The sequence below is a fragment of the Ambystoma mexicanum genome, chromosome 3q, assembly GCF_040938575.1.
Source record: "Ambystoma mexicanum isolate Mex_15411 chromosome 3q, UKY_AmexF1_1, whole genome shotgun sequence".
Taxonomy (NCBI): Eukaryota; Metazoa; Chordata; class Amphibia; order Caudata; family Ambystomatidae; genus Ambystoma; species Ambystoma mexicanum.
The window spans coordinates 47,862,614-47,889,138 of NC_090926.1; the positions used below are offsets into that span (position 1 = coordinate 47,862,614).

At 42.7% G+C, this 26,525-nt stretch overlaps 1 protein-coding gene across 1 annotated transcript in view; it reads left to right on the forward strand.

Annotated features, from left to right (window-relative positions):
* The window catches only part of GGA1 (golgi associated, gamma adaptin ear containing, ARF binding protein 1), an 839,899-nt gene that overhangs the window by 61,908 nt on the left and 751,466 nt on the right, over positions 1-26,525 (forward strand). Inside the window, exons 2-3 of the mRNA XM_069653043.1 lie at positions 17,390-17,474; positions 18,128-18,203. Coding sequence (XP_069509144.1) covers positions 17,390-17,474; positions 18,128-18,203 — 161 coding nt within the window. The remainder of the gene's footprint in view (positions 1-17,389; positions 17,475-18,127; positions 18,204-26,525) is intronic.

Here is a 26,525-nt window from a genome sequence, read left to right on the forward strand (position 1 = left end):
GAAAGACGATCCAACAAATGTTGTACTTGCTCTTCATTCATTCATTCATTCATTCCGGTATAAAAGCGTCTAGTTACTTACATTATATTTGCCATTTCCATTGTATCTCTGCGTAATGCAGTCCGTAAATCCCACTGTGTTTGTGCCAACGATTTTTCATATACTGAACTAACATGAAACTCGTTCTAGTTTCAGAATTTTCAGCCTTATCGTCTCTTAGGTTATTGCCCCCCTCCTTCAAATGAAGTCCTTTCGGCATGGTCCCTGTCTCTCAAGGTCAAAAAACAATAGAACCTTATACTGCCAGTGCGATTCGCGGGCCTCTTCAGCCTGCAAGCAAAAAATCAAAGCCGCTGACCTTCACTCTGCATGAGCGTACATTCTTACTTTGCAACATCCCATCTAAAGCCATCTGTGAGAACTTGAATTTTCGACTCCATCTTTGTACTAGGCCTCAATGTGCAAATGCGAACTGGCTTCTCTCCCATCTGCAACGCCTCGCTTGGTGCGTTCTAAGGCCCCCAATTTTGTCCTCGTTGTCCGCGAGCTTTGCAGCCCTAGAGAACCATAACTATGGAGACATTGACTTTTTGGGGGAAGGTCAGGGAAAGTATAAAGTACCCGAGGAGTTGAGTTGAAAGTGAGATTTATTGTTTATTTGTTTTATTATTTGCAATACGCAAGCCTCCCCTCGGTTAACAGTGCACAGCATTTACATGAGATTGCGAAACTTAGTTAGAGCAACACAAATATATACATACACATATTCACAAGGTCAGCGATATGAGGTGAATAGAGAGAGAAATCAAAGATGATGCCCATGTTGTTCGTCACCCAGGATGGTGAATGGAGGGTTTAGGGTTAGCATACTTTGTATGCACACTGTACAATAACATTATTTTCAAAAAGACAATCACATTTCAATGATTTATTTAAACCGGGATTTGAACTTCTCAACGAGCTCTGCTTTGGGTGGACATGGCACAGTGGCAAATCCCCCAGTGTTCATTAGTATACAGACATTTCTATGTACCTTATCTCCACATAAAAGGTGACAACAACCAGGAAATAGTGAATCCTTTACAGTAAACCGCAGTCATGTGCTCCTAAGCCAACTTTCCAAATACCCAAAACCAAGTAGTAATTAAATTATAATCTCGTGGAAGGGTCATTGTCTCTGAACGCGAGTGCCGTTCTTGCTCATCACAAAAAAGCACATGTAATTGACTACTTTATTGATCCCATTTGGAGTCGGCACATCAAGTCTTTCAATCCAGAAAGTCTTTCTGGTGCAGTCTTTTTTCCAGATCTTCACATCCACAATCTGAAATCTGATCTGCAAGATGTTGTCTTATTTCTTCTCGTTCCAATGCCGTGCTACCACCGATTTCATATTTCTAGTTCAGATACAGGATCGATGTTCATTACAGCGTTGTTTGTACTGTCTTGGATTGCCCAACATAATACATTCCACAAGCGCATTTAATTTTGTAAATCGCATTATTCGTGTCGCATGTTACCAAACTGAAGATCTTAATCTTTTCTCCCGACCTGGGGTGAGTCGCTATGTTGCCTTTGGTTACAAAGCCCCAGTTAATGCAAGCATAAAAGTGTCTGTTTTTTTAGTTAATTTGTCCATTGGTCTGTTAGTGACTAAATGATCTTTCAAATTAGTACTCCATTTATAGGAAAACATCAGTGATTCTCTGAATAGATGCTCAACCCTGTTATCGTAAGTAAGGGTCCTCCAATTTTTCGGAATGTTTCATTTGATATGTCTACTCTGGATAGAATACTTGAGACATATACCACAAATGCTGTTTTCTTCTCCTTGCTTTCTTCTGTGAACAAATCCGCCTGTGTTGACCAGCCGTTCCTTCGATGTTTTGACCTCTTCTGGTTTGTAACCACGAGCCATTTTTTTCAATTTGTTCACTGTAGTCTTCCTGGTTACTCGCAACCCTTCTCACCCTCAGCATCTGGGTTTTAATCCGGCTGGGCTGGTGAAAACTTAAAAGGTGGAACAAATTGTTCCTGTCTGTCTCTTTGCGCAAGATATTTGTGGAGTATTTCTCATCCGTAAACTTAATCTCTTCATCTAAAAAATGTATATGGCTTTCAGAGACTTCACCTAGTGAACTGTAAACGTGGGTCAATAGTGTTTAAATTGGTAATGAACACTTTTAAACTTTCTACGGTGCTTTGCCATACTCCACAGATGTCATTGATGAAGCGCACCCACAATTTCATATAGTTAGCCATACTGCATTATCTCGCATGTGAAACAATCGGTGTATGTCGGTGCCTTGATGGACCAGGCCAGGCCAAACTTTCAAGAGATGAGCATGGTAGTGAAATGAGCAGGGTAGTTGTATGGTACAGAAGACACTTGACTGGACCCACAATAAAAGGTTGGCTGCGGACAAGTGTGCAATCATATTAAAGTCCCTGTACATTCCTAGTGGTTGTGCAAAAGTCTTTAAAGGGATAGACATTAACTTTTAAGAAGCAAGTAATGCTTTCTCCAACTTTTCAGAAAGCGACTGTTAAGCAGAATTAAATTTTCTGTGGTTTTTGGTACAACATATTTTCTTTTTGCTGCTTTCCTCCGATAGACTTCCATGGGACACCCTTTTGTTTCCCTTTATTTTGAAACCTGCCCTGACTTTATGGAGATCAGTAATGCCTTCTGCTTGTTGAAAGGGAAAGCTGCAGGCTGGGAGAGGAGTTCACGACTGAGGGGTCCAAATGAAGAGACTGTGAACATAAAGAAAATTGGGAAAGCTTTTCTTTTTTTTTTTTGTTGCTGTTTTCCTTCCAAGGCCTGTTAACATCCTCCTTCACAGGGGTATTTAGGTTCGGTTTTGCCCCTAACTCAACCCTCCTGCTAGCTTTTTCCTGTAACATTTAGGTGGCAGGTCTGCGGACCTGCTAAAGGTGTTTTCCTGCAGATTCCCACCATTTTGCCTATTTTTAAAGCCCTCACCATGGCAATACTTCATAAATCCAATGGCTGGGCATATTGCAGTTTGGGTTTTTCTGCTGCTATAAGAATAGTCTGGATTTCCGGAACACTCCAGGTGACTTGATTCTCTTTCGGCAGCTTTCCCTCCATATTCTATGAACCCAATGAAGAATCCCCGGATATCGTCATTTCTCCCCTAGGTGAAGCCCCTTCCCATGAGGACAGGGAAGTGAAGCCACTACCCAGTAGTCCCCCTGGGGGTGGTACTCAGCAGATGGATCTCATGGGGAGGGGAAAGCCTGTATGGGATTAGTGACGACCTGGGTATACATGGTATCCCCATAGCCCACCTAACGCTAACACAACTTCAGACCCTCGTCCCACCATCAGCTTCCCTTGTGTGCCCATGTACCTTGGTCAGAGCAATGTAGGAAAGTGAGTCGAGCCTGCCCCTCCCTTCGACACAAAGGTAGTGATAACAGCCTACAGAGGGCTAAGGTCTATTTTAACTCAGCTTTTCGTGATCAAGACTGACAAGTTGTAATACTGTTAAAACAAAATGTATTCCAAAACAATAATGGATTCACATTAAAAGCAATGTACGACAATAGTCAGAACAATCAACTAAAATTGTCATTCACATTACATGAGCATATAACAATTTTGACTCTCAAACAGTCAGGTTAGTAACTTAGAGTGATTGTATGTACTGCAAACAATGAACACATTTCTTAGGTCGACGTTTTTGCGTATTTCCAGTTTGGGGTCTCACAGAAAGGTTACTGGTTAACACTTTATAATGTCCTCTGAACTTTCCTCAGGACACTGGTGCTAAAAGCAGTGTAACGTTGTTAGCAAAACACGTTCTTGTGATCTAATATTTCTTCTGTCTCTTTGGCTGCACATTTGAAAGAACTGTCATCTATACAGTGATGTGTTAAAAATATAGGCTCTGATGGCTGCTGGTGCAGGGCTGTTATTAGGCAAGATCCTAAAAGGCAACTTTAAATTGTGGGTGCGCAGAACTGGATCAGCTACGTGCTGGGGTATGTTTTCTCTACCGCTCCTGTGTGTAGTGGCTGGATGCTGCGCATGCGTCTGGGAAATCACAGCAGCAAGGTAAGAAGTACTGAGACAAGGAAGAGTGGGGGCTCCTCAAGGGACTTGTATCTGAGATGAGGGAGTGACTGACTCACTGGGAGTCCTCAGGATGAGTACTGCGAAGAGGAAGAAGTGCCGAAGCATAAAGAACACCTTTACTAAACGGTCTAGTTGTTACAGACCTCCTATTGGCCAAGCTACCATTAAAATAGAGGGGAAATCCAAACACGATGAGAGCGGACCTCCTGTGGGATCCTGGAGATTCGAATCCCGTAAAAAAGGAGGAGGAAGCCTCAGAGGACAGGAAAGATACCCGCCTGCAACATTGTCCCTGAAAGGTTCGCTGTGTAATGACTGGAGCATGCGAAAGAAGGTGGAGCAACCAGCCGAGTGAGAAGGCTGGAGCGAAGGAACCACCTGTGAATTGCAGCGTAACGGAGAGCTGCTTTGGAGCTGCTGCAATGATCGGAAGAGGCCAGAGAGCAACATGAAACCGCTGCAGAGCCTCTGCAGTCCATGGAGCGATCAGGAGATACTGGACAACCCGAGACACTGGTAAGTGTCTGGAAGAGGGTGGGAAGACCGGGATGGTAGCAGGGGCCACCAAAAGACAGAGAAACCAATACAAAAGGGGTCAGGGACCCGCAGGAGAAAAGGAATCGAATACCAAACGGGTATGGGACCTGAGATGGAGAAACAAACAAATAAGAAGCATCTGAAACCCGACAAAAAGGATTACCTGGCAGGATAGTGAACCGGGTGGAAGTCCTGAGGAGCAAGAACGATGGAGGCTCTGGGACCCAAATCCAATAGCCAGTCACCGCCAAGATTCTCATAGACACAGTACCTGGCAGGGTAATGAACCAGGTAGACTGTAAAAGGCCAGCAGAAGAAAGAGACTTGTCCTGGCACTGTCTTGGGACAGTTTTTCTAAGGGACTTCATAAAACCATACCCAGGGCAATAGAGAAACTCCAACAACCAGCACAATGTGAAGTGTGCAGTTTTGTAATCTTTACATTGTTTAATATATGTTCAGTAGTATTCATACATATTTAATGTGTGTATTATGATTAAACAAAATTATACAGCCATATAGTAGTAGTTAATACACAAGTTATGAAATGTTTGGTACATTGTATGCTACTGATATTATACTTACTGTTGTAGGTAAATGTACATTTTTATAAGTAACCGATAATATAATATACAGTGGGACTACAAATAATACTGAAGTACTGTTATTAGAACATTGGTAATTAAAATGTTGCAAAATTGTATGTTAGAAATGTTATACATACAGTAGGTGTGAACAAATGTAGGAGGACACTTGTTAAATATATGAAGTGTACCTAATGGATGGTTGAGCGTACACACCCGTTGAAGCTGTGACACGTACAAACACATTGAACCTATACATGGTATGCTACTTCATACATTCGTAATTGCAGTTATTTACCGAAGTACTGTTATCATTAGTACACTGGTAATTACAGTTTTAGAAAATGTTACATTACTAATGTTCTACGTTTAGTAGGTGTGAACAAATGTACATTATACTTGCATGGCCATACACACACTGTTGAAGCTATGAAGCGCACAAACTTGTTGGACCTATAAATAGTACGCTTTTAATATAGCATCATAAAACAACTTACTGGCAGGGTATGTTTTTATTGTTTAACAATGTTAACAGATGGCACAAAATGTGCATTAGCTAGTGATGTTTGACTCTTGTCGAGTAAGAAATGGTGTGTTGTGTGCGTGTGTAGAATAGTTGTGGCGAGTGACATTTGTATGGCTGGCTGTTAGCTTGCAACTTGAATTTCTGCCCCCAGGTTAACATGTAAGCAATTGTTCCATTCACACGTAAATGTAGATTTTATCATTACTTTTTTACTACCCTGGCTCCATAGAAGCATCTAAAAAAGGTGTTGACCTTTTTAAATTTGCTGAAATAAAAGAAGTAATTTTTTCAAATCAAAATGATTAATTATACAAGTGTAAGATTATTAATACTACTGGGGATTTTGCTTAATTTGTTTTAAAAGTTTGTAAATGGTGGGTACTTTGCATTCACTTTGGTCACTGTCTTCAATCGAAGTGTTTAATGTTGTTAATAGGTATGGTTGGAAAGGTGCCTCGTTTGGGTGTGCTTGAAAGGTGTTTGTTGTGAGAAAAGTTTGGCATAGTGTTTCTGTATGCCTATTGGTGATTACTATAGCAACATAGCTGTAGTTTACATTACGCATGCACTGATAGTAATTAACATGTGCATGTGTGAATAGAAAAGTGCTATGTAATAATTTAGTTTTTTTTATCTCATTGAAACTGATGGGGATAATTTACAAGCAAATGTGATGTCCATGTATTTGTTCATGTGTTTTTTTAAATGTGCATTATATATTTAAGTTACTGATGCGCTTGTTTCCACACGCTATACAGTGCAGCATAATGAAGGTGAACATGCACACAATGTTACTCTAGCAATATGTATGTACTTTACATTACGCATATGCACCTAATTAATGCTTGCATATGCTTATGAAGATTGCAGTAGTGCTCTGGTTAAAGAATTTGCAGTTTGTGTAAAATGAAAGTTAAAAGTTAAGTTAACAAGCAAATGGGTTATTTGTATTTAAATTCATTTTTATTTCTATGTTTTATAGTGGTAAACGTGTAATTTACATCACATTGCACTAGTATCATTGTGAACATGTACTTCATTTTTGTATAGTATTATATACATTTACATTATACATGCACTTTTGATTGTCACATGTATATAAAGATTGGTGCAGCGGGATTACTAGCTACATGTGCACAATGTTTGTCTTGCAAGTTATGCATACTTTACGTTTTGCGTGTATGTATAGTGTTATGTGCCTAATTTACATTACGCATGCATTTGTAATTTTTTTGTAAATGTGTATGGGTATTAATAAGGGCTCATTTTAAAGAAGTTGAAGTTGCAGTTCATGCAAAATGGAACAGTGTTGTGAAAGAGGTTGGATGTATTCGTTTATGTACTTTTGTGTGAAATAAGTGAAGTGTATTTTATTTTTTATGTTTATATTTAGGGAAAGAACATCTTGATTATTGGCAATTCCTGGATGTATTTGCTTCCGCATTATGTAACACGAGTGCTGACTGTACTACCATTAGAAAATAAAAATATTCAATGGAATGGATATCGTGGTGCCAAATGGGAAGCAATGGTCAAAGCATGATCATTATCATGACAGTGGCGAAATACCAGATGTCATTTTGTTACAAGCTGGAGGAAATAATTTGCCATATATGAGAGGAACAGATTATGTTAAAAAAAAGACTTAGTTCTAGTATGTTTGTTTCCAAGAACTGAAATTGAGTTTTTGTGCTTGGCTGCATGGAACTGCTAATCATCGTAAAATTAATCAAGCTAGAATAAGTGCAAGTAGATGTACATCTACATTTTTGGTTGAACATTGCCTACATTGCGTTTTTCACCACAACATAAATTGTAACAAGCCATTTTTAGAGTTGGTGGTGTACCTTTAGCAAATGCAGGGAATAGTTTGTTTAGGAAATATTATTAAAGGCCTACATACTGTATTGCAATGATGATTGCTTTATTGTTGGGTGTTGTATACAGCACCTTTACCATGGTATTGTGTTTTTAATAATATTTTTTGCTTAAGTACCCTTAATCACCCTGTGATGTGTGCGCAGTGGGGGTGTAAGCGTATGGTTTGCCTGACTTTAATGCTATTGCCTGCATTGTGCTTTTTAATAATTTTGCCTGCGTTCTACTTTAATAAAGGTTGCTGTATTTCGTGATAGGCTGCTTTACTTTTGTGTTATATGCAGGGGGGTAAAAATGTAAAGTTGCATGCTACTAACCACCAACAAAAAGTAACTCGTCACTACAATAATCATAATCACAGCACACCATTTCTTACTTGCCAAGAGTCAATTGTTCTAGCCAATGGCCAGTGAAAATCTTGCACCGTGGTATACTGCACCTTTATGGTTATTGGATTTTTAATTGTTTCTGTATTTTGTGGCTTTAATGTACGTTGAAATGGTATTGTACCAAAATTACAAAGACAAAAACCAAATGCACTTTTACTGCGCATTCTGCAGTAAACGAAAATGACGAATTCCCATTGCACCGTACAAGGGTAGCGGGTGTTGCAGGGGTGTTCCCGCTCCCTTTTGGCGGTATAATGGGTTTGAGGATTGCAGGGGTGTCCCCCGCACACATTCAATGTAAAGCAGGGGACAAATGAAGAAAATCCCAACAGATTGAGTTTCAAAATGCAAACAAGTCGACTTCGCAATTTTGTAACTGAAGCTTTTGGGATTCGTTTTTTTAACGTAGATCCCATTTGAAATTTGTCTGCAGTGGGGGTGTACAAGTATAATGTTGCATCGATCTTGTTGCATTACTGTGTTTTGTACTGTGTACACAGTTGGGGTGTATGCATATAGTTTATGTGCGTTCTTTTTTTTTATTTGGCGCGTAGTGTATGCTGTAATGTGTACGCAGTGGAGGGTGCGTATGTTTTCAGTTTAAAACAAACATTTTGCGTTAATTCTGTTGCTTTAACTGTGTATGCAGTTGGGACGTGTACATATGGTTGTTATGGTGTATGCATGTATGGTTTGCACGTGGTTTGTATGGTTGGCCTACGCTGTTAGTATATTTTAATGACAAAAATGTTATTGTTATTGCGCATGAGTCATTTATAAATAAATCTTAAATCGTTAATATCTCAAAATTGGCCAAGTCAATATTTTCCAGTGCACCAATTCCTGATAAAAAATAGGTGCATGCCAACAATTGGGAAAATCAAAGCAGGCAATTTTAAGGGATTTGTGCTGTAATGTTTTTTTTTTTTCCTTTTGAATAACCTCGTGTTGAAAGCTGTTCAAAACGAGATCAAAGTAAAACTTTTCTTTAACTATGAAGCACGTTAATTTTTGGATGCACAGGCGGCTACCTCGAAATATTACTGTGAAATATTTTCAGATTTTATTTTCATGCAAGGTTTTAAAAGTTAAGAAAAGTTATTTTGAGAAACTCCATAGAGACTTTGCTTTAACATTTACTAGCGAAATGGCATAATATATACACTTGTCCTGCAGCATATGCTCCAGTTGCTGTTTTATTTTAATCATCTACAGCACGTATTAAAGGTCAACACAGGTGTTTGTGAAGTAGGGAATATGGTGAAATAGGCTACATTAATAAAAAAACAAAGACCAGTGGGTTTGGCTGTACAGATTTTATAAAAGGGAGAATAATTCAGGTTGATGAGAGTTTTGTCTTGGAACAAATATAAATAAACCTCATATAGTGCACATATTTTAGAATATATGACCTTTGAGACTGCACATCCTACCTCCCTCTCTCATTTCAAACACACGTTTAGGCTACTATGTAAGGGATTGGTGGGGAACTGTGTGATCCTGATATTCATGTGTCCTGCTGTCTGTATTTATATTCTATGCCCAGTAAATAGCATTACAAACTCCATGTTATTCGCAAAATGGAGTTCAACTTGAGGTACACTCTGCAAATAGTTTTAGATTGTGTTGGACACCTGTGAAGATGTGTAAGGTATATCTTTCAATCTTGTGTATTGTCTGGCAATGGAGCAAAGAACTGGGAAGCACAATCCCATTTGATTCAACATTTGGTTGATGTACAGGATGGAACTTTGTTATTGGTGTTACAGAGCATAATCCCAGTTTATTTTTGTATATAAATCACTCTGACCTGCCTCTGGGTATATGTAGCCTATGTAGTAGCCAGGTATGGAAAATGAAAATCTATCCTGGAAGACTGGTTACATGGAAGTCAGTCCCATACAGAAACTCATAAAAATATCTTTCGGATGGGGAAAGTGGGACAAATCGTCTGGTCAGCATTTAACTAACTATGGGCCTGATTCACAGAAGCAGTTTTATAATGGCGCAATCCTATTAGAAAATGCTATGTGAATCCGGCCCTATATGTGGTAACTTTGTGTGAGACACCTGTTTACCTTGTGTCCTCATCTATTACAGTGACACTAGTGTATACGTGTATAATTTATGGTCAGTTATTCATCTGTGCTGCTGCACATTCTAATAGTTTGACCTTCAACAAGATATAATTATGATCTTTCAGTTTCTTTGATCAGATACCTGGAAATTAGATTTCACAAAACGTATAGTTTAAAAAAGTACTTTTCTTTGTTGCCCTGTTAAAGAGACTGCAAATCCTTTTTTTGAAGTGAAGGCGCTGTGAGATGAGATTTAATTTCACAATTTCAAAGGCGAAAGTAGAGTTTTGCTAGTGTAGATGAAGGGTAAATTATATCTTCTTGATCTGAGAAAGCTAGCTCCCACCATTTGGGGCTTTTGATGACTGTGTTTTTATTTTATAGTTCAAAGTGTGAACCGAACCTAGCTCGAGAGCAGCAGAGTTCTCTACAGGGTGTGGATAGCCAGCGTTTGGCCGTGCATCTTTTAACAGCTGTGGAGTATTGCGAGTTGTGATTGATGCGCCAGTCTGCATCAATTTGGATTAGTTCTTGGTCGGGTGGTGTTGAAAAGCCATGTTTTTAGAGATTTTCCAAATTGAAGAATTGTGGGGGGCGTTCCGAGCTGATACCAGGATTGCGTTGCTGATAGGGTGGGGTGTGTGACAAGAGAACGGTTGTTTGCAGGTCCTCTCTTTGCGGACAAGTTGTGATTCTTCTAACTGGTTAGTTGATTTACTGCACAAGAAGCATATCCCACTCGATATTTGTAGCTTAGCCTCCAGGTATGCTGGTGTACCACTTGAGATTGCTTTGCAGATGATGCATACAATCTTGAAACAGTACTTGTTGGCGAGTATGGGAAAGACTGAAACCGTTGTGCAAGTTAACTTTGCAGGAAATGTTGAATCAATGTTTCATTGTGCATGGCTGTCGTTTGGCTGGCAGCATTGCACCAAATATGAAGTGTGCTTATGGTCACCTGTAACGTTTTACAGAAAGCAGTGGTAAATATTGTCACCTGTCACCATGGGGCCATTGCATGTCTTGGTCGAGTATGTAAACTAAGGAACTTGCCATACATGTCTGGGGATATTTTTAAGAACTTGCAACGCCGGTATCCTGTCCTGGAGAGGAAGCCAATGTAGTTCACATAGGATGGTGGCGATTCATTCAAATTACAGGTAATAAGTTGTGCTGCAGCATGGTGGACTGCTTTTAGGATAGCCAATTCAGTGGCTGGGAGCTCTGTATGGAGGGCATTATCCCCCGTCGATGTGAGAGATCAGTAGGGCGTGCACTACAGTCTAGAAATTCTGCAGCAGGATCATGGGTTCGACTTTAAAGGTGGAGATTTGGAGCAAGGCCGTTTTGCGCTTCTTGGCTAGGTGTTTCTGGGAGGACAGGCTGCTGTCCATTGCGAAGCCTAAGGATTGTGGATCAAATCCTTTTAGGCGCAGATCATTGAGCCATTGTTGGACAAGATGTTGTGTAGCTCGGGACTGATGATAAAGAATTGTCTTAGTTGAATTAAGTTTGAGTTGTACAGTTGGCATCCAGGACTGGATGATGGCTAGGTAATCTCAGGGACAAAACAAAAAATGTATACAAGAAAGAAAGGTGAATTACAAAAGGCAAGATTAAGCGTAGGCGAGTGCTTCAAACTAAAGAGTGGCTTTTTGGCTTGTAAAGTGGGCTTTTTGCACTCGTGTGTATCATCTGAGAATTGGTGAATGGATATATCTGGATCTTTGAGGAGTGTAACTAGAGGATCCACTTAGTTTTAAAAGGTTTGGTAAGAGGATGGAGCCTTCGGGGGGCCTCAACAGGAGACTGCATCAGTTAGAATTCAACATGTTCATCTGGACTGCCTTGTAGGAGGTAAACCTACCAGGACAGTGCCAGAGAATGCCTACCTGACAGCAAGGAGGCAGAGGAGGATGTGGTGGTCGATGGTGTCAAATGTATTCAAAAGGTCAAGGTGGATGAGGATACATGAGACGGAGTGTCACTTCGGCAGTGCAGTTGTTCAATTCTGGTGATTAGTTGTGTAGTGGTCTCTTGTTGAAGGATTTTGCCAGTAAACTGGAGGTTGGTAATGGGCTGGTAGTTGGCAACGTCGTATGTGTGTCTAGGATCGTATTTGGTTTTTTTTTAGTTTTTTTTTAGCGGGTGTATGAGACCTGTCTTGAAGGTGTCCCTTTGCTGAGTGAGGCATTAATGATGCTGAGGAGGTTGTTGAGCGCCAGGCCCATCAATTCTTTGTTGGAGGCTGGGATGGTAACGTCGGAGTAGGAGAGTAGGTTTGAGGGAGGAGATTGTTTTCAAGAGGTCTGAAGGAGAGCTAGAATAACTTTCAGTCAAGAGGGGCAATGTGCGTCCTGGGGGAGGATTATGCTGTGGGAGGATGATTTGATAATCTGTCAGATTGTGTATTTTTTTCAATAAAATAACTTGTTGAGTCTGTCACATTTTGCCTGAGCTGCTGGCACCCCTGGGCCAGATGAGGGATTAGTACAGTGCTTTACTACTTCAAAAAGTGCTTTTCACCTATTAGATGCTGCCTCAATGATAATGTTTGAGTAGTAAGTAGCTTTGTCCTCAGAATTCAGAATCCTATTGTTGGTGCAGGAGAGATTTGAGGTTGATGAGATCTCCAGGAATATGGCTTTTATACCACTGTTCATCTAGTGATCAAGTGTTTGTTGGGGGCAAGCTTGGGTGTGTACCAAGGAGTGATTGGGTCGATCTTAGTCTAGCTGTTTTTTTAGGGGGAATGGGGGGGGCACGAATGAGTGTCCATCAGTTTCATAGCAGAGTTGTTGAATAATTCTAAAAGGACCGAAGCATTCCCTGTGGTGGGAAAGTCTGTGATGTTTGCAAGAAAGCTCATTGACCCTGAAGTTTTTGAATGATCTGCGCTGAGTGATGGGGTGTTTAGGCTGACCTCTGTTGGCCATGCTCAAGTGGGTGATCGACAGTGGGATGGCGGCGTGGTCAGACCAGTCGAGTAGGATAGGGTCAGTGCAGGTGATGAGGGGGGATACTAATGTCATATAGGTGTGTGATACGATTGTTGTGTAGTCATGTTTTATGGTATTCTCCACAATCAAAAACATGTTAATATGTTGCACGTATCTTTTGCACTACCATCCAAGGATGTTAGGATGTCTTGGTTAGACCACCATGATGTTTCTATTTTTAGTATTACAATGTTATTCGGAGACACTTAGGATATGAATTTTCAAATTGACCTGTTTTTATTACTTTTCAAACATAAAGTACATAACAAATGCCTTGGGGAGGCTGACGTTTTTTATCAAGGTCAAGATAAGATTAGTGATCTACAATGGGTAGGGTAGAAATAGTTTTTCCTAGTACACAGTGGTAGTTATAAGATGGATGTTACTTAACTGAGTTGTGGGCCATCTAGAGTGGCCCATTCCTGCACTTCCTAAGCTCCTGTGTAAGATCGATAGGCCCTAAACGGAGCACCCTAGGGATGAAATTGTCTCTCATTTGATTGCTCAAGTCAATCCTGCGAAATGCCCAAAAGAAGAAACTATTGGTCTTTCAAGTGGCTGTGCACACTAGCCTTTGCATCTTGGCTGGGGACCAACCTAAACTGATTGTGATTGCTAACTTGTGCCAGGCTAGCGCGGTTGTATGAAGCAAAGAGGCTTGCCATAGTCTAAGGCTTACTACTCACCGTCCCACACCCTCCTTGTGCCTCCTCTCACTTGCTCTCTTTCTCCCTACTGGCCCTGGCCCACTGGAACCACCTGCACATAAAAATCAAAGCCAGCCCAACTGTGGATCTCTTCAAAGCTCGGGTTAAATTTCACTTACTAAAGTGGGAGTTGACCCAGCCCCCTGCCCCGATCTTGCTTACTTTATCCCAGCACTGAGTCCAGTGATACTTAACAATTTGTTTTGCATATATTTAATTAGTACTCCTCTTTAGTTTGAAGCACTTGCCTACGCTTAATCTTGCCTTTTGTAATTCACCTTTCTTTCTTGTATACATTTTTTGTTTTGTCCCTGGTATATGCCTGCATTTTTTACACCCCCATAAACTGGCTCACTACTTATTCTCATCTTTATGCTATTGTACACTTGCCCTTATTTGGAATGATTCCCTCCACCTCTAAATGTGTTACTGTAAGTTCCTTTCTGATCGAGATTGAAATGCCTGTACTTGAAATAAATACAAATGTGTGTGTTGTCCATGGAGAGTTCTTTGATCCAGTGGATGAGTTCGCATTTGTCTCTGGAAGCGTTGTGCTTGAGGAAGTGGGTAGCTAACCATGTGGTGATGGAGGTAAGACTGCTTTTGAGGATGTGTAGTTGTGAGGGGGATGAGATTTGGAACTATAGTTGTGCGCCATCTACATATTGGTGGAAATGGACATTGTATTTGCTAAGGGTCTTCCCAACTGATTCAGCATATAGATTGAAGAGGAGTGGAGATGGGGAGGAGCCTTGCAGGAGTCCATACTTGACTGGGGTCAGGTTGGATCGAAAAAAAGACATTGGGACAAAGTTGTCCTGTCAGTAAGTACAGAAGCGATCCAGTCGAGGACTGTGCCCGAAAATGTCCTCCTGTGTGATACGATATTTGTTAGTCGTGTGGTTGTTGGTGGCAGAGGCTGCAAAGAGGTCCAGGAGTAAGAGCAGTTCTATGAGACCGTTGTCTGTCATGTTGGTGGAGGACAACAAGGATGAGAAGTTTAGCTTTCTCAGTGCTGTGTCCATGTTGAAAGCTATATTTGAAGGGCTTGAGTAAGTTGTTTGTGCTGATATGTTGTTGCAGTTGGGTAGTGACAAAGCGGGTTCCATGATTCTAGTGAGGTATGGCGGGATAGTGATGGGGCAGTGATATTCGGGCAGTATTGTCGAGAGATGTTTTTTTTAATAGGGGTGAAGTTTATCCAGAGTTTGATATTGCGCTATTGGGGAGCGAGGGTGGGGATGAAACTGGATGTGGCTTGAGGTGGGCAGGCATCGCCCAGGAAGTGTGCAGGTTTTGTTTTCTTTGTACAGGTGATGAGGTTGCTTGTGTCAATGGGGCGAAGGGTGTCTCATGCTTTTGAATGTTTGGGAGGGGGCGTGTAAGTGGGAGAGCAGAGGAGAGGGAATGCCAATATGTATTTTGGAGTTTAGGTAGTCCATGAGGTAGTTGCATGCTGCAGTGGAAAGGGGCGTTGGTGGGGTTTGGAGAGGGATTTGACCATGTTGAATAGTTTTTGTTGTAGGATTGGTGATGGATTGGGGTTCTTGGAGGTAATGAGTGGCTTTGGCATTACGTATGGCTGCTTTGTAGGAGTCTGACTACCTGCTTGATAAAGAGGGAGCTGTTGAACCATGATTTATGGTGGTGGGCGAGGTCTTTAAAAATAATTTGAGCCAGACAATTGTCTAGTGCCTGTGTGCTGGTTGTCTTTTAGTTGAGATGTGTAGCAATGTGCTTGTGGGAAGGAGAAGGGGCGTGGTATGAGCTGTGCTAAGGCGTATGAGTGGTGCTAAGGCTGTGTCTGTAATGTGTTTTGTTTTGTCTGGATGGGAGGCAAAGGGGATGTGTCGCAGGTGGGGTGGGGGGGAATCTTGTGTGGTAAAGTGAGCATGAAGGGGATAGCAAAGTAATCTGACCATGACACCCAGATTCAATTTTCCACTTAAAAAAATATTTTAGCTTGAAAGAAAGGGTCCAGGGTGTTGCCATCTGTGTGTGAGGGATATGTGATGAGTTGTGTAAGGTCAAAGGGGTCAGGAGGATTAGTGGCGTTAGGATAGTATTTAGTAGGGGGTTGTATGGATTTGAACTACCACAGTTGATGCTGCCAAGGCAGATATTGATGTAGGGGGAGTTGTGGTTGTTAGTTGTGAAGTCAGTCCAGTCTCCGTGGAAGTTGGGATTATATGTTGGGAAGTGGGGGGTGCAACAAATGAGGTGGAGTGTGATCGAGGCAAGCATTCTTCAAAGGGTGTGTATGGTGTGGTTTAGGATTGCTAAGTGTGAGTGACTCTTTATATATGATGGCAATGCAGTCTGTGGTGGATGAGATCAAGTGGGGAAAGCATGTGAGGGATAATAGCTGGGTGTTGTGGTTTGAGCCATGTTTCTTTAAGGAAGAGTTTTTCTGCAGAGTGTGTGCTAATGAGTTCATTGATTGCAGGTGTGTGAGCAGGTGCAGGGAGATAGTTGAGGAGAATGCTGGTGTACGAAATTAGTCGCTTAGAAGTAACCCAGAAGTAAATCGGTAGGAAAGAGATATAAACAGGGAGCCAGTTCCCTTTTGACAGTGAAAGCAGCAGATGCAGGGTCACAGGATGCTTGTAAGGAGCTGGACGTATGCCTGCAAGGGGAGCTTCAGGCTGCAAAATGGAATACCCAAATAAGGGCAGAATCTAGCCTAAATTATGCGCTTAACTGTACACCCTCGGGCAGGGCGCTCCTATGCGAGTTTCCTGATGAAGTTTGTTCAAGAACATGTGCTCACTACGTAGATTGATCCTGGTTTGCTTTTGTACGTCTCCAGACATCTGCAGGCCACCTTAGGCAGCTGGAATGAGTGCCTATGGTGGTGGAGTGCAGTGCCCCGCTTTCCTCGGCCAATTGAAGCCCCTTCTGTGCTTCGAAATACCCTTCAAAGATGGACATTTTGGGGTCCCGGTTCACATGATCAGCCCATATATCGACTCAGTCTGCTGCCGCTTCTCCATGCCTCTGGTCTTCTCGTATTTAATTCTGGCACAAGGTTGGACGGGTGCGCTGCGATCAGATAAGATTTTTAAGTGGGAGCTTTTTACTGCCAATGTGTTTAAATTTCAGCTGTTAAATGATTTTATTGGGGAGTAAAAAGGTTAATTCAGATTTTCAATTGTGGTCTTTTTCAGGCAAGTAAAAATATATTTTAACTGTGAAACGGGCATCCTATGGTAATCCAGACTGTCCCAATAGTTCATGATGTGAATTTGAAGTAATATTAGATTTACTTTTTGTGACACCCCTCTTCTTCTCCCACTGACTCAAACAGAGCTGTGTGGGTGAAAGCAGAGGGGCAGCATCTCCTGTGTCCGTTTCCAATGTTAATTTGGAGTATTGGTTATGTGGAGAGTATTTGCCTTTTTAAAAAAATAAAAATGGCTTGTATGCTGCTTATCTGAAGGTGCGAACGGATGGACCATCAGATGGGCAACCTGTGTTGTTACCATACAGATCATTATTGTGTGCAGGGGAACACTGGCAGGGAAAGGGAACCTTGTTGCTGCATTCCTCCATACATTTCAGTAACGTTCCAATCCTCTTTCAGACAGAGCGACCAACCCGCTGAACAAGGAGCTGGACTTGGACAGTGTCCAGACCTTCTGCGAACAACTTAACAGGGAGCTGGAGGGGTGAGTGAGCTGCTGTAGCAGTGCCAAGGTCCTATTCCAACAAGCCAGCATAATAAGGACATGTAGTTTTATCAGGTGGATAGAACTACCTGGAAGAAGTCTGTAGGGTGGTTCAAGGATGTAAGCAAATCGCCCCATGCGATCAGTTGAGTAACCTTGGCTGGTTACTTGCACACCTTGTAAGCTCTGGTTTTTCTCATTATGAAAAGGCTTTCAATGTGCTTCTTAGTCTGTTTTCTGATATCTGCTCTGGAGGCTGAGGCCCTAAGAAGGGATCTTTGAAATCCCATTAAGCATTGGAAAAAGAACCCTGTGTGTTCAGACTGTACTGAAAAATCCAAAGCGATGTCATACAGTGGTACACTCCCACTGCCATTTCAGTCCACTTGTGGGCTCAAAACCCCACCTCAAATCCCTATAGCAGTTGCTTACCCCATAGGGCATACATCCCTCCCTAACTCCAAATGGACAGACAATGCTGCCTAAAAATGCCATAAAACTGTTACCTCCCAAAACATAGAATCCACAAAGGTTTTAGTAGGGCATAGAGAACAATCCACCAATAAGTAGATCGGATGCACTCCTGGGGAACGGCTGTGGGGGTGTTTTAACCACTAAACATCACATCCAAAACCCTTGTTCTTCTATTCCAGGCCCCAGCTTGCAACTCGACTTTTAGCACATAAGATCCAGTCGCCGCAGGAATGGGAGGCCGTCCAGGCACTGACGGTAAGACCATCTCTTATGTATAAATACTCTTAATGGATAACACTTTCTTAATAAAGGTTCCAGTGCAATTAATTCCACACTACTCACTACATCACGGTGCTGCTGTCATAACTTGTTGGCACATATGAACATAATAACATGCTTCATAAATTGAAGGGAAATGGGAATTTTAACCAAATTGTATATATTTCCCCTATTTGGTACATCAAAAGATCATTGAAAGTTCAATGCTAAACAAACAAATATACTAGCCTATGGTATTAAAGTTCATCAGAGATAAAAGTATATCACTTCAATTAGATTTGATTTTTAGTTTTTGAATTTGTTGGGTAAAAAACATTTGGCAGTTTGACATTTTATACATTAAACACTTTAGTTAATTGTGGAAATTAGATCTATGTGAATGTAATTGCTGGATTACAGTCCTTATTTTCTCTGTATTCTTTTTGTTTCATGTTATACTGGTGATCTTTCTAATACAAAAATAATATCGTAACAGTAGCAGACCATAAATAGTTGAATAAAGAGCTAATGACGCCCTGAAGAAGCTCACAGTAGAAATGACATCTATATCCTGATTCCGCTTAGAGAAACGTGTGTAGGTAAAGTTAGGCTGAATTCAGTATTGACACGTTAAATAATTTGAATTCAGTTTAATTGACTATTTTTGATATGGTAAATTTAGTATTATAGCTAATGAATTGGAATAATTTCCTTAGAAAGGTTTACTTGTGCCTTAGGTATTACTGATGTACAATTTGTGTTTTTGATTTGACTGTGATGTTGGAGTTGCTTTTGAGAAATCGAGTGTAGAAAAAAAATGCCTTTGTTTGATTTTGTTTTATTTATTTTTTTTATTATTGTATAGGACACTGCTCCAGATAAGTGGCAGTATTTTACTCCCTATTTTTTAAAGTTGGGAGTAAAAGGATGTTTTTATCGAGTAAAACTGTAAGCCCAATTCCGAATGGAAGTATTTTATAAGCGGTTTAAAATATTTAAACTGCAAAACGTAAATGTTTTTGTAATAATTATGATGGTGATAGACTGTGTGGAACGCTGCTAACAGGTTGAGCAAATATCAACACACCGGAGTCTCCTCTATCACTTTTTCTTTCTTATTAGATCCCCCAATGATATGATAGGTTATTTATAATGCGCTTAATAACCAGAGGTTTCTAAGCGCGGAACCGGGGATCGATCTTGTGGTGCTTGGTGTTGTCTTGCTTCCAGGGCGAGCATGTTGGCCCTGAGATATCCTCCCGCAACTGAAATAGGTTGTGAATAGCTCTGTGCTACCACGTGGATTGTAGTTAAATAAGTGGATTATGCTTTGGCAGCATAATATCTCCTTTTGTTCTGTCTGCCTACCTCGCCCTTTTTGTCTCTTGCACAGTTTGCATTATTTGCAGAAGGTTTTCTTACTGGTGCAAAGGGTCATCTGTTTGTTTGCACCGTGCAGCACTCCGCAGGGCAGAATATATGATTTGGTGGCTGAAATGTCCAACACTGAAAATTCCAAGGAAAGCTTTTTTTTTGTTGTTCCCCTTCGAAAGACATCTATGGAACTGTGAAAGCATCATGCCACAAGACACAGACAACAGATTCAAAGTTTAAACGCAATTAGTTTATTAACTTAAATGTCAGGATGGCTGAAGGCCTATCTTGCCCTATGCTCCGGTGGGGATTTCCCTATTTAAGGAAAGTCTGAGTCAGTAAGTTCAACTTAAGTTTGTCTGTGTCCAAAACCTATATGTGCCCTCACAACTAAAGCTAAACAATGTGTAGGGATGTCAGTAATAATTGAACAGTGTTCAAAATAAAGTTCTGAGCTTCCTCCAGCTCTGGGCCTGCTTTCCAGCTCCCCTTCCCCAAGGTCAAAACCATTTCCACAAAGTCTTGGGCTTTCCTTCCCCAAGAAGATAAACCATTTCTAAAAAGAGGCCTCCAGGTTCCCTTCCCCAAGGTGGCAACCAAGTTCATGAGGTCTCAGGTTTCCCTTACCCAAGACTAGAGCTTGCCAAATAGTACTAAAGTTAGTCTCTCCATATTTATTTAAAACCAGTTCCAGGTCTCCTACTAGCTCTTGACAGTTCACACAGATTGTTTTCTCCTGCTTCACTTCAGCAATCTTTCATGCACTGTTATTTCCTCACTGTATGTTTGTTTGGCATTCACAGATAGGGTATGCCCGGTCTAGGTGCATTTGGTGGACCACACGTCTACCCATCAGAGGTCCCGCAACTGATCCCCCTAGGCTTGCTTGCCCACAGAGGTTTTTCTGTAACTGCCCCTGTGCTTTGGTACACACTCCCTTGGCTTTCTCCATGGCAACCTTTTGGCTTTGCCACAACGTGATTTCTTCTTTGCCAGTCTCTTGACTTTGGCACAATGTGTTTTTTCATACAGTTTATTTTGTGGTCTTCTTTTCCCTTGTTATCCAAAACATGTTTGCAGTACCCTTAGGGTGCGCTACAACAATTCTGATTACAGGAAATGGGAAACCCAACCTTTGGTATAAGCTTGTACTGCACAGTTTGGTAGCGTGTTGAGCAGCCAGGCTTATCTCAAGAGGGGTCAGTGTGAGCTATAGGGGAGTTACACAGAGATTCACAGTGACAAGTATTCAATTAAACACTTACAACCAAGGTTTCTTGACTACACAATTATTGATTTACTTGTCAGTTAGAATAAGCCTTCTTCAGAAGGGAGCAACATAACAAGTAACACACAAATATAAATCAATACTATACACTCTTAGTTTCTAAATCAGTAAAGACCCTTTTGGAATGGCCCACAGACACAACCTACACCCTCAGGTGACTTCATTAGCTAGGATGCTGGGGACATTAATATCTTACTTTTTGTATTTAGGACACTGTTAGAAGTTGGTAAAAGGGAAAGGTTATTAGAACAAACAAGAGGCCACAAATATTCTTAAGCGGGCAAATACTTTTGGATCCCCTTGTTAGGAAAGATTTCTTAATTGTGGGTAATTTTCCTTCCATGTGGCAACCCCTAAACTTTTTGCTGCTGTTTTCACCATGATCTAGACTTTGCCAGAGAAGTGCAGCTTTCTGCTGCACTCCTCTGGGCTTTTGCTCCATTCTTACAGGGAAACTGACATGCCCTTAAGACAGTCAGTACTGGGAAACGTTGTTTTCCGTAGTTCTTTTATCATGTTGCAGCTTTCGCCCAACATGACACAAGAGGGCACTGTAAGCTAAGTTACTGCTCTCTTGGGTCTCTAGTCTTCTACAGGCCCTAGACACACTCTTTGGCTTGTTAACAAACTGTGCAAGTGAATCACGGACGGGACTGGTGGCAGCGAGCGTTTCTTTGTGTTTTGAGCTCCTTTTGGCTGTTTAAGCGCGTTTCTCACGCTTAGCCCAAAATGGTGGCCTGGCTCCCAAAATGGCCAGACCACGAGGCTCTTTGTCCTGCCCGCTGACCGTCTTGCCCCCTTCACCTTCCCCAGGTCGAGCCGACCCGGGGCCTTCCTTATTTGGGCATGTACTTTCCCGCGAAACGCAGATGCTTTCGCAGGCTTCTACAGGCCTTGTGTGTGCCTCCAGGATGTGGGCTGGGATGTCTGGTCCCAATACACATCCTGGGTGCCAGAGAGTCTAGTGTGTCGTGAATGCCTGGGACCACCGTGGTCTGTGATAGGTCCACGTATGGTGTGAGTGTTTTGTGAGCAGATATGGTAGTCCTCTCTGTTTTGGCGCGAAGGGAACCGTGGATAAGAGGAGGCTAGAAACACCACTACCATGTCAAACTCCTGAGTTCTCACGAACAACGGGATACAGGAGCCAAGTATCCTGCAACTACGAGGCTGAACCGAGGAATCGCTGGTGACCCGCTGAAGGACTGCTCCTCTGCACTGCTGTCGCTTTGTGAAACCCTTTCTACCTCTGATCAAACAAGAAGGCCTGTACTGGTACTTCGACCCTTTGGAATAATGGGAACAACTATTCTCGGCATCTTCACCATCTCCTGCATGTAAGCCTTCGGAAGTGTCTCTGGGCCATCCAGTGGACTGACCAGCCTACCCAGGAGTCTTGCTCTGTAACCGCCGTCAGGTTGCTGCTGTATTCCGAGTCCTTGACACACTCACACGATTTGTACATTTGTCATTCCCAGGTCTGAAGTGAGAAGTGTACATTGGGCTGAAATACACACGGCCGCTTCATTGCCCTGCTGTGGTAACAATCTGTGCGGGTTCACTGCGTTTGGGACAGCCTCAACTCTAACTTCTGCTGCCGCGGAATCTACATGATGCCGAGACGTCCCTTGCTCGTATCTGAACCTGCCAGCACTGAAATTGACGCGGAGAAGCCTGGGTCTGCCTGCATCGGGGACCGGTGAGTAGCAACACTAGGAACTGTTCGCCCTCCTGCAGTAGCCCGTAGCTTTTCCTCGCTGTGTTAAACAGCACACCTTTTTCGCACTTGCGCTCTGCTTCTGCCCGCAAGTGGAGGCTGCGCTTGAGTAGCGGAGATCTGTTCGCCCTCCTTTGTTCACCACTCGGAACTGCCTGACTTCCTTGGAGAGACTCCCCTTGGCCCATCGGCACCTGCGTGTGCAGGTACTTTCGAGCACAAGGCTCCACTCTTCGTAGGGCTCGGACTTCCTTCTAGTTAGGTGGCCTCTGAAGGCGAACTGGGTCTAACGATTACTTGCACTGCCCGTTTTCCTCCCCATCTAGGTGGTCTGCATATTTTGTGCTTCGAACTCTTTAGACCCTTCGGTAATTGTATATATATTGTATTTGATTGTGATGTGTTGGATTACTTGTGTTTTATCGTGATTCTTTGCTATTGTCAATATTATAAAGGCCTTGTAATAAATGTGTCTATATTTTTAATAAACGCCTGCTTAGAGTAATTTGTAAGTGTCCTTGCTTTGTGTGCTCATTGTGGGCTTTCACTCACCCTCACCCCTCTTGAGACCTAGTTTTGACCGTCGCGATCGCTACCTTGATTGGTCTGGCTTGTCCAGAGGTTACCCTGTTCCAAGAAACTAGGCTGGCCTTCTGAACCTCTGCCCCTCCAGGACAGAATTCCGACATCCATCTTAACACCCCTCAGCAAAGTTATTCAGTATAGTAGGCTAGGCCAAAGTCAATAGGCAAAAGTCTCATACAGGATGAAGCACCTTGGGTAGGTAAGTAGAAAAGTCTTTGCACAATGTTTTGGAAGTGTTTGAAGAAAAGAAGAATCAAATGTAGGGCCACAAGCTGTTTAGACTTGTGAGTTGTAGAAGATGCAAGCAACTCTACAATGAGAGGTGAGTTCTCTCAGACTTTTACAGTACCTTTTGTATTGAAGAAAGTGCAGCGGATGACTTCTGTTCTGAGCCGCTCTGCAGATCTCACTGTTCCTATGCCTCAGTTGTGGGGACAATAGGGAGGACTTCTGGGGACTCCTGCACTGCAATGGGTCAGTGACCGCTCGCAACTGGCAATCTTTCCAACAAGTGGCACTTCTGTGTTTCAGTTCCTCGTGACTACTGCAAATGGCAACAACGTGGTTCTTGGCTTTCGAGATGGACTTTCCTCGCTTCTGGGGTCCCGCACTCCTTTGAGGGGACTCTGGTTCGGTCAGTCCTGCTTCCTGGGAGTCCAGAGGATCTTCCTGGAGCTCTTGGCCAACTTAAAAGCAACGCACACAATCTCTCCCTGGCTATTCAGTTTCCAGCAGCAACTATGCGGAAATTCAACCAGCTCAGAGAAGGATGTCCAGGTGGCTTACTTTGGAGTTGATTGGTCCCACCAACTCAAGGGGAGAAGTCGTCCTTGCAGGGGCTTCTCTGTCGATATGAATTTTGAGTTTCAGCACAACAGCAGGGCTTTGCCGGGCAAACCAGCAGTCCAGGAGTTGCAGCAGGCGTCCTCTTCAAGTTCTTCTTCGGTTCCTTCATCCAGTGGCCGACTCTGCCTTCCAAGCCAAAAGCCTCGCCTTTTATTCAGTTCCCTCCCATTCATTCCAGCCTAGCTGTGAGTCACCCAGCAGGGTGGCTCTCATTGCCAGACAATCACTACATAGTGCATTTGGGTTTCCTAGGAGACTAAGCACAAGGAGTTTCATGCACCTCCCTGCCCACCGCAGACACCCTGGAGCCAGAGGCGGGCTTCACTCGTGAATCCCACCAAAGGCAAAGCAAACAATGGGACCAAACATGGTTTGACGCGCAGAGTAAAATCAAGAAGAACCTTTCTCCAAAGAAATGGTGAAAAAAGAAGACCGGGGCAATTTTGGCAAACACGGCACCCTTGGGTGCTTTACTGCAGCTGCAAACACAGCCCGCTGTAAATGCACACAATGGTAGTTAAAACGAAACCACTGCCGCCAGCCATTCAGTGAGGAAAGGGGAACATAAAAATGTTACATGAGAAGTTAGACAAAGGGGATACTAGGTAACCCCTCCAAGACCCTATTGTAAGGTAGTGTGCTGGGTCTAGAAAGTTACAAATGTAAGTAGTGCTCTGGGAAACAGCAGTTTATCCCAGAGAAGGTATTTAAACCTTTGGGAAATCAGAAGGATTTCCCTGTGCCACTGCACTGAAGGTGCTGTGTGACACTATGTAAAAGATGATGCCTTTTGGAGTTTATCAGGCTCCATAACTAAAAGAAACACAAGTTCAGAAATCGCACTAAAATACATGAGAGGGTGGGAAAAGGGTCTTGCTCTCTCCAGGTTAAAAAAAAAGAAAGTCCTCAAAATCCAGCAAAGTTGCTGGGGGTCTCCAAGGTGGAGGGAATTGGCACTATTCTGAGAATTCTCCCCAACATTCAAAACGCTATGCCACAAAGCTCTCACAATCGGCAATGTTCTATACTTGCTTTACATTGCAATTCGTAAAGTTTATTTATTTATTTAGACATTTATAAAGCGCACAAAAACCCAGAGGCACCTAGGCGCTAAGTTCGTACTTTGCTTTCAATACGTTGTATGCATTCTTGGCTTTGAATATATTGTACGTGCACTTCACATCAACTTGTCATCTGTTCATAGGATTATCAAAAGCTTTCATGCACATGCGCTTGCCAAATCGTTCTTTTAATTTGGTATTCAATAGTTTAAAGTTTTTTCCTTTTGCTCATAGTTCCTCTGATTTGTAGTATTCATCACTACCCTTTATTTGGTTTCACTGTATCTTACGCATCATCTTTCGTTCATTCGACATTCACTTTTGCCACGTTACATTCCTTTTAGTTCTGCTCTGCATACACGTTCTCGGTGTATCGCGTACCCCGCTTGCAGTTTGCTCCTCTGTCTCTCTCTGTCTCTCTCTGTCTCTCTCTGTCTCTCTGTCTGTCTCTCTGTCTGTCTCTCTGTCTGTCTCTCTGTCTGTCTCTCTGTCTGTCTCTCTGTCTGTGTCTGTCTGTCTCTGTCTCTGTCTGTCTCTGTCTGTCTCTGTCTGTGTGTCTGTTTCTCTCGCCAGCTCTGCTCTGCTCGCTTCCTGCGGACGCTGCCCGTGACTTGCAGCTATTGGATTTCTTTCTTTGCCTCCCAGATCCAGCTGCAGGCACGAACCAGCGAGGCTCCCGACACTCTGGTCCTCGCACTGCTCCTCCAGGCCCGGCGTCACAGTTCCTATCGGGTTCTTACCAGTGTCCTGATTTCCCGACGGAACCCTCTTTGGCCACCTCCTATTCCACAGGGTTTCCCCCTCTTCGGGCCTGCAATGCTCGGCCCGGTTTCTCCCCTGCTGGTCTCTCATTCTGGTGTCTCCTCCTTTTTATACACCTGCAGCCTTTTGACAGGTTGCAGGTGTGAGTGCTTGGGTACAGTTGTCTGACTGTAGTTAGTAGAGTACTGGGGGCATGCTTGACCCTTACACCAGTCTGCAGGCTTCTTCCTCATGTCCGCACTAGAGTAGTGAAATGGCATGTTAGTCTGCACTACTTAGTTGCTTCGTCCTGGTCCTAGTACTATAATGGTATGAATGAGGTGAAATGAGGCAAAATGCTTTACAGTAGCCTATAAAGGTAGGGGGAGGTTGGCTCTCGCCATGAAAAGGGAATACCATGTCTCGCCTGCAGATATCCTCTCCACAGTCCCCAAGGATCCTCCTCCCAGGTGATCCTTCCTCGCTTATCCACCCCCCAGGTCAAGATCTAGTAGCGATGGCCCTTCCCTGATCACCTGCGAGGAGGATTCAGGGGGCGAATAAGTGAGGACGGCCTCAGGTTCCTCTGAGAACGTCCTGTTTTGAACCTGACCTGACATGGGTGCAAGTGAAGCCTTTTTTGCTGTACTTACTTTATTTAGCTCATCGGTTTTGGGGACACTGATACGTCCCTATGCCTGTCAGTG